We start from the raw sequence: 9,437 nt of genomic DNA on the forward strand, positions 1-9,437 counted from the left end.
AGGGGTTTAGTTCTTTTATTTTATGGAAATACAATTACATTTAGAAGTTGAAATAAAATTTCTTTTTTTAAGGGTAAGGGTTTAGTTCTTATTTTTTAGGGAAATACAATTACATTTAGAAGTTGAAATAAAATTTCTTTTTTTAAGGGTTAGGGTTTAGTTCACATTGAAATTCATCGTTACTTAGAAACATTAGTTTTTTCCCTTTGGCTACCTTTGTTATTTGGTTAAGGGTTTAATTCTTATATTTTAGGGAAATACAATTACATTTAGAAGTTGAAGGGGGGGGAACTTTTTTTTGAATGGGGGACAAGGGGATGAAATAAAATTACATTTAGAAGTTGAAATAAAATTACTTTGTTTTAAGGGTAAGGGGTTTAGTTCTTATTTTATAGGGTGAGGCTTAGTTTTTTTTTATTTTAGGGTTAGGGTTTAGTTATGAAAATTTTAGAGCTAGGACTAATTTTTAGGGGTTTGGGTTAGGTTTTTTATTTTAGGGTTAGGGTTTAGTTCTGAACATTTTAGGGTTATGACTAATGTTTATGGGGTTAGGGTTAGGTTTTTTATTTTATTGTTAGGGTTTAGTTTTTATTTTATAGGGTTAGGCTTAGTTATTTTATTTTAGGGTTAGGGTTTAGTTATGAAAATTGCAGGGTTTTGGACTAATTTTTATGGGTGAGGTTTATGTTATTTTTATTTTTTGGTTAGGGTTTAGTGCTGAACATTTTTGACTTAGGGCTAATGTTTAGGGGTTAGGGTTAGGTTTTTATTTTAGGATTAGGGTTTAGTTCGGAACAATTGAGGGCTAAGTGGTTATATTTTATAGGTTAGGGTTAGTGTTTCATATTTAAGGGTTATGGGATACTTTTTATGTTTTATGGGTTAGGGTTTAGTTCACATTGAAATTCATCGTTACTTAGAAACATTAGTTTTTTCCCTTTGGCTACCTTTGTTATTTGGTTTAGGGTTCATTGATTATTATAGTTTGATACGCGACATAAATTCTATCCATAAGTAAGCCTTAATAAACTGAATATCATACATTACGCCATGAATGTCAAATTACAAATATACAACAAAGCCTTAATCAACAGAGACATGCAAATCATTCATTTTGGTGTCCGTGATGCCGTGAGGATGTGCCACATGGTCGATCCCATCTTCGTGCTTGGCGATCAGGATTTCTTCTGCCCCGATGTCTCCCCGCTTCTTCTTCGTCAGCCTCCGCAGAAAATGCGTTACGCAAATCAACACTGAATAAGTCACCTGTATTAGGTATTTGTCCCGGTACATTCCATTGTGTTCCTAACGGGGCATTAGGTGTTGGAATTGGCCCATGATATTGCTGTGAAGGGGTCATTGTGGGCCATGAAAATTGAGCTTGTGTTTCCGCAAAACCACCGAACGAATGCTGGGTTGCAGAAGTATCAGTGTCATGACCCTGAAAAGGATACTGATACATCTGTGTCGGATACTCAGCAAATGTTTGTGGCGTGTAATACATTCCATGGCCACGCTCCGCCATTTGTTGGGAATATTCTTCCGCTTCAACAGTGTCCCTTCTTCTGTCTATCCCCTGAGTTTCAATACTTGACTGAAGCATGTGAAACTGTTGTGCGGGAAATTGACGCTCTGATGCGGGACCATGTGACACTGGCTCAGTGACTCTCTCTTGCTCTTCGGATAAAATTGTAATTTTTTACACATAAGGCACGAGATCATCAAATGTGCATGTTTTCCTCCCTTGAGGATACACCATGTATTGTAATGCCTCTGCAACTTCACCCTGCATTTGTAACGGTAACAAAATTAATGGCCATCATTAAATAAAAGTTCAACTTAAAATTTGAAAAAAAAGTAAAAAATACCAATGTAGCCGTCTTTGCATTTTCTGGGTCAACAAACATCTTTGTCTTTCGCCTATACCAGACCATGTAGTCCGAGTTAAAACTCAATAGGCCTTCTTGTCGGGGATAAGCGTCGACCCTAAATGCATGGCGATTATTCCACTGCTGAATCATTGGGGCGAACAATTGCCCCCAATTTTCGTCATGTTTCCCCTTTAATGTTATGCCATGAATGTTTAGGGGTTGTGAAGGAGACTCTGGAACTGGTTGTTGCATCCCAAATTGTCTCAAGACTCTGTCCGGTTGGTGCCACTCAATAACTTGGAAACAAATTAGTGGCACCACCGCGTACCACGCGAGACTTCCGACTAAACAAACGGGAGGCAAGAATGACATAACGGTTGATGGGTAAGGCTCCCACACAAACTGCATATAACAACATAGTTGTGAACATTGTAGTAAAATAAGACATATAATTTTTTATTTTACAAATACAATAGCATGGTTCTTACCTCATGACGTTTCATAATATCGAACTTGCGACGAAAAACTTTCACATCATCATTGTCGATATGTTGGTTTCCACGTCGCAGCCACCTACAAAGAATAAAATTTAATATACCCTAAAACCATTTATTCTATTAAAATGAAAGACGCTGTTAAAAATGACTGACCTGTGCCCTAGTGGTGTATTTTCTATGTGGGAAGGAGTCCTCTTTGGAGCCAAGGTGGGACATCGTTCCCATGCCCACAATTGTAGTAAGATGCACATACCTCCGATTGATTTAGTTTTATAATCGGTGGCACTGCACATCTCTCTGTATAGAAAACTAAGTACGGCAGCTCCCTATGCATATCTGCCACATTCTTCAAAGTCACGTAAAAATTGAAGGTACCTTACCGAAACTCTGTTACTGGTTTTGTCAACGAACAAGACACCTCCAATAAATCTCAGTATCCATGCACGGGCAAACCTTCGTACTTGTTCTTCGTCGTCGTCATTATTAATTTGATCAAAATGGTGAGCCAGCCAACTTAATTTAACTACACTACCTTTAATTTCACCTTCTTGTGGTCTGACTCCCAATAATTCCTCACATAAATCAGCCCAATCAAGATTTGTTGGACCGATTAATGGTAAACCATCCACACTTATACCTAACAACACAGAGACGTCTTGTAGAGTGATAGTACACTCTCCGCATCTCATGTGAAACGTATGTGTTTCCGGCCTCCATCTTTCTATCAGAGCACTAATTAGTGAGGCATTTATTTTTAAGAAACCCATCTTGATAATCCACCCGAAACCAGATTGTTGAAGAAAAGGAAAAATTTGTTCTGGAATTTGTTCTTCCCCTTGATACGTGGGGACAGTTCGTCTGATATGCAATTTCCTTTCTTCTTCTCCATTCCAAACATGTTCTGAAACATGCTTAGGTTGCATCCATAATACATCAGTATCGATGGGGCCAGATTTAATGTTAATGTGTGATGAAGATGATGATGAAGATGTCATTGCTGCTGCAAAATAAAATATAATACATGTGAAGAAAACTTTAATTTATTAGTAAACTTTAAATATATAACAATAAATTTGTAAAAAATCAAACTCGGCAATTTTTAATATATTCTATACATAAATTAAAATATATGTGAAGAAAACTTTAATTTATTAGTAATTTTTTTTCTACAATTAACAAATAAATAATTGAATAAAATATAGACTAACAAATTATTTATAATACAAACAAATATTGAAATGCAAAAAATCTTTTCAATAATATATATACAAAAATAATAATAATAATGTACAATGTATCATATATTTAATCACTTAAATTTTCTAAAACAAATAATAATAACGTACAAATTAAAACTAACAAATAATATATATATCATTCTAACTAAACAATAATTAACTCAAATAATATTAAATTATGATCTCATTTATTTAAAATACAAAATTATAATACTAAAAAGATAGATTTACGTGTGTCAAGTGTCTAATATTACAATTATTTATTTAAGTGTCAAATATTTAATATTACAAAAACTAAAAATTTAGGTGTGTCTAAAATTTATAAATATATACCTAAAGATAATATTAACTTGTGCCTAATACTAAAAAATCTAATATTACTTATTTGATCCTAAAGTATCATCCATGTATATATATTTATTAGACTAAACTATCATCCGTCTAAATATATACCTAATACTATAAAGCTAATATCACATGTATAAAATTTAAGAGTATACACAACAACTAAATATATATACACGTAATATTTTTATACTAACTAAACAAATATATAATATTATTTTCAATTATACTTACTCATACAATTTTTTTTACTAGAGATTAAGTTATAAAATAATTTCTTATTTAAAACTCATAAGAATAATTAGTTTGTCAACCCCTGCATCATATATTTTAATTCTACGAATAATTAAGAATACAATTAATTATATATGTAGTACACAAATAAAATAAATTTACAAAAATAATTGAAACAAGTTGATAAGAAAGAATAATTATTTTAGAAAATTTTATATTTCTTGAGTTAGAATATATTTTATTTTACAGATATTTCTAGAATTCATAATAAAATTCTCATTCTTTGATAAAAAAAATTAATAATAATATTCTATGCTATGCTGTAATTACTACTAATAATACTAAAATATTATATACAATAATCAAATAACATCTAACAATATATACAATAACAATAACTAAATAAAATTTTAATTCTAACTAACCAAATAACAATTACTACTAATACTAAAATATTATACATAATAACCAAATAACATCTAACAATATATACAATAAGAATAGCTAAATAAAATTTTAATTCTAACTAACCAAATAATATTTTCATACTAACTAACCTAATATTGGAATATTTATTAATAAGTAAAAAATAATAACACAATAGCTACTCATACAAACTAATTTAAACTTAGAACTTTTGTTAATAATAACTAACCTACTATTTACATACTAACTAACTTATAATACTAACTAACTTAAACTTATAATATATATTAGCATATTTACTTTGAAAATACATACCAGGAATTTAAGGGCACTTGAAGCACACTTGAAAGATGAATGCACAGAAGAACACAAACACAATAATCTCTCAAACTCCAGAAGAAGAAAGAAAGAGAAAGCAAACTAAGGAAGCTGTGTAAACGTAAACGTAAAGAATAATGACTTCAACATTTTTTTATAGCCCAAAACTTAAACCCCACCCCCAACGTTCAAATTTTTTTTAACGTTAAGATGCTATATATGCAGCCTTTTCAGAACCTGAAACCTATTGCTTGCAAGGTGCAGACCAAGCCTTCATTCACGTGAACATAGGTGTGCAGGCTTTTCAGAAAAAGGTGCAGACCAAGCCTTCATTCATTCACGTAACCCACAAGCCTCTCTCTCCCCCTGTCCCGCAACCAACAGTGGCGGTACCGCCTGCTTCTCTCACCTGTCCCGCCAGCTCCAAGGGAGGGACCTCTCTCTCTCCCATCCCGCCATTGCTGCTGGCGGCACCCCTCCCCCTCTCTCCTAGTCAGCCCCTATCCCGCCATTGCCACTGGCGGTTCAAGCTTCCCGCCAGTGTCAATGGCGGCACCCACGTAGAAAACAAACCCCCCCCGTAATTTCTTATAAATCAGACCCTATTGAGTAAATAGTTTCTAAAACCATCCCTCCTCCGTAAATTTGCCGAAATTTCAAAATCTAAAAAAAAGTTCCAATAAATGCAGAAGAAAAATACAGAAAATGTATTTTAAGTCAAACATACTTTCTAATAAACCTACAAGATTAACTTCGATACATGAAACCTACTAGGATTAAGTTAGTGACGAGGGATTAGATAGATGTAGGAGGATTTAGATTTAATCCTTATTGTCATCATTGTATACAAAAAACTTGGATACATGGGATTTTAAACAATAGCAACTCAAGATATAAAATGGGTTTCAAGATTACAAGCTCATTCTGAGAAACAAAATGACCTGCTTATGATGGCCTTTAACTTGGCATTCTTTACCAATAAGAAGTACCTTCAATTATATCCAACTCTAAGTCACTACAAGTTGGCGTTAACCATGTTGAAATCCTCTTTGCCTTTCTCTTTTGTTTCTGGTTAGTTCATCTTTGTAAATTGTAGTGCATCCATCCATGTAATGAAAGGTGAAGAAATTCATTGGGTTAAATATTTTCTCCTACACCGGACATGCCATGAAGATATATGCGTCGTATATTATCACAATTCAATTTATTATATATATATATATATATATATATATATAAGGCTCAATTAGAATCAGCTAGCATTTTTTCAATAGATGGCATGCTCTATGCAAGCAAGCACAATTTATTGCTAATCTATGGGGCTCAATATCTAGCTTACCTTGTGCTAACGAAACTGATCCATTATACCACTTTTTTTTTTGTTCCATCTTCTACTATTCTGATCCATGGCACTATACTTTCCTACCTTTTTTCTGCACTTCCCAATTTTTTTTAATATTCCTAAAGTACCATTTTCATATTATAACTTTCCTCTTCTCCCTATCTCTCCTAAAGGACCTTCACACACCTCCTTTCCTATTCTGCAACTTATGCTCATCTCCACAACTAGCATCGTCCTCTGTTTATCCTCTCCGCGCAGAAGAATTTGTTGAAGAAGAAGTCATCTCCACAAACACTGGGGTTTCCGTTAATCTCTGCTCAGTTCCGGTGAAGGTGGGTGGCGTTGGGTTGAGGTAGACGCTGAAGTTTGTACCTTTCTATTTTCTGCAAAGTTTTATGTTAGAAAAATAAAGTAAAAAATGAAAGAAATAAATAAGAAGAAAAATGCAAAGCCTTTAATTAAATAACAAAATAATAGTAGTAAAATAAATTTAATTGACAGTACATGAATAATGCATTGTAACATACAATAAGCACAAGGAAAAATTAAATTAAGGGAAAGAATTAAATAGTTTGGGTTAAAGCGCGTAAACGTTATCCTTAAAGAGAAAACGCGTCTCCTATGCACGGGTAAGAGATTTTGATTGCGCTCCTCTCTCAAAATACGACAACCGGTTGGTGATCCTCCCAATTCCCTTGCTCTCAAAAATAAGTTTTTTATGGGAAAAGAAAGAGAAGATTTATTGGAAATATGACCGTTGGAAACTAACTTACCGTTGTCACAACAAACGTAAACAAACTTGTTGACTTATTAAAACAAAATCGTAAGAAAATTTAAAATAAATATTTTATTTTATAAAATAGAATTAATATAATTAATATATATTTATAAATTTTAAATTAAAACACAAATATTTACCAACATTCCCCCACATAATTTAAAATTTTAAAATATATTTTCTAAAAGATAATTTGTATAGAAACATAAGAGAAAGAACACGTGATATTGTATTTCGGTATAAGGAACCTTCGGGGTTTGAGCCTTATACCTAGTGTTTATGAACTTCCACCCAAGAAAAATGTAGTGATTTAATTGTCTTGAACTACATATTCTTTAGCTGTATTTTAGTACACAATCCCTACAATATTGACGTTCAATTAGGTTCTAATCAGTGGTAGCGTGTTACACGACATTGTGCTTGTATCTTGTCTCGTGAGTGTCACTTAGAGATTAGCTCATATCTCATAATGGCGGCCCCACCATCACACTCACTAGGTGAATCCTCAAAGAGTGGGTTGTGACTCCACCCCTACAATAATTGTCATCGGATTCATTAAGAGACATTTTTTATACCAAAAATACACATATATAAATACCTCAACCTTAATATTGCCACAATTTATAATACACATCATCATAGGAATTAGAAACAAAATAGCTCTGCCAAATTTCATTTTGGTGTACTTTAGTCAACAAACAATTTCGTTGTTATTCGTTGAACTCCATTCATGGGATCACCAATCACACGGAGACGAGTGTCCATTGTTGTAACTAAATAATGGGCTTTAGTCTCATTCCTCTCGACGACTCAAGTACTTGTTGACGCGTCAATCCTTTTGTAAGCGGATCCACAATATTACTTTCTGACCTGACAAAGTCAAGAGAAATGACACTATGAAAAATCTAATTTTTAATAGACTTATGTCTCACTCTTAAGTGTCTTCTTTTTTCATTAAAATTTTTGCTAGTAACTTTAGATATAACAACTTGACTATCACAATGCATTGGAATTGGAGGTATAGGCTTATTCAACAATGGCAAATCACATAACAAATTTTTAAGAAACTCAGCCTCACTAGTAGCAGTATCTAAAGCAATAATTTATGCTTCCATAGTAGAACGTGAAATAATAGTTTGTTTAACAGATTTTCATGATACTGTACCACCAGTTAAAGTAAAAACATAACCACTTGTAGATTTTGTTTCATCAGAATCAGAAATTCAATTTGCATCACTAAACCCCTTAATTACGGTAGAAAAATATGTATAATGAATGTCATAATTAATGGTTCATTTTAAGTATCTAAAAACTCTTTCTGTTGCAATCCAATGAGAATGATCAGGATTATTAGTATACCTTCCTAATCTACCAACTGCATATGCAATGTCAGGCCTAGAGAAGTTTGTCAAATGCAACAAAGAACCAATAATTTGAGAATATTTATGTGAAGAAATTTCTTTACTCGGTTTTTTTTAACTTGATGGATGAGTTATAAGGAGTAGAAACATGTTTCACATCAAAATAATTAAACTTCTTCAATAGCTTTTCAACATAATAAGATTAAGTAAAAACCATACCATCATTTTTCTTTATAAGCTTGATACTCAAAATCACATTTACACGATCAAGGTCTTTCATATCAAAATCTCTAGACAATAAAGATTTCACATCATTTATGAAATGCATATTACTACCAAATATCAATATGTCATCCAGATACAAACATAAAATAACACATCCATTATCATAAAAAAATTTCACATACACACATTTATCACTATCATTAATTTGAAAATCATACGAAAGAATAACTTGATCAAACTTGTGTGTCATTTCTTTGGGGCTTGCTTCAAACCATATAAAGATTTAACAATTTATTTTTCAAGGAAAAACATTTTCAAAGAAAGTGATATCTCCAGATTCCATAATAGTACCATTAGAAATTTCAGATATTTATGAATTAACAACTAAGAATCTATAAGTAGTATTATGTAAAGAATATCTAACAAAAATATAATTAACATTTTTTAACCTTTAAAAGACACCCCCACACTTTAAGATATTTCATATTTGGTTCTCTTTTCCTCCATAGCTCATAAAGATTTAAAAAATAAATAAATTATAAGATACCATATCAAGAAAATGACATACAAAAATATAAATCTTCACCAAGGGTTCATTTTATTACTTTGTGTATTGTATTTTCACATGTTTATTATTATTATTATTATTATTATTATTATTATTATTATTTTAGCAAGAAGCTACATATATAGAGGCAACCAGTCACTAACGTGTAACAACACATATTTACAACACGTTAATCAACATAAAATAAAAACCAAACAACAAATCTAATTTTAAGGACTTATAACGTTCACAAAA

At 32.0% G+C, this 9,437-nt stretch overlaps 1 protein-coding gene across 1 annotated transcript; it reads right to left on the minus strand.

Annotated features, from left to right (window-relative positions):
• Nucleotides 1-325: 325 nt before the first annotated feature.
• LOC102664691 (serine/threonine-protein phosphatase 7 long form homolog) lies at nt 326-3,191 on the minus strand. Its single transcript, XM_041015430.1, has 3 exons — nt 2,522-3,191; nt 2,360-2,444; nt 326-2,273 (listed from the first exon to the last, which is right to left on the minus strand). Exons 1-3 carry the CDS (start codon nt 2,659-2,661, stop codon nt 1,782-1,784), a joined length of 717 nt encoding a protein of 238 aa, XP_040871364.1. The 5' UTR covers nt 2,662-3,191; the 3' UTR covers nt 326-1,781.
• Between the last annotated feature and the right edge of the window lie 6,246 nt (nt 3,192-9,437).

The sequence above is a fragment of the Glycine max genome, chromosome 5, assembly GCF_000004515.6.
Source record: "Glycine max cultivar Williams 82 chromosome 5, Glycine_max_v4.0, whole genome shotgun sequence".
Taxonomy (NCBI): Eukaryota; Viridiplantae; Streptophyta; class Magnoliopsida; order Fabales; family Fabaceae; genus Glycine; species Glycine max.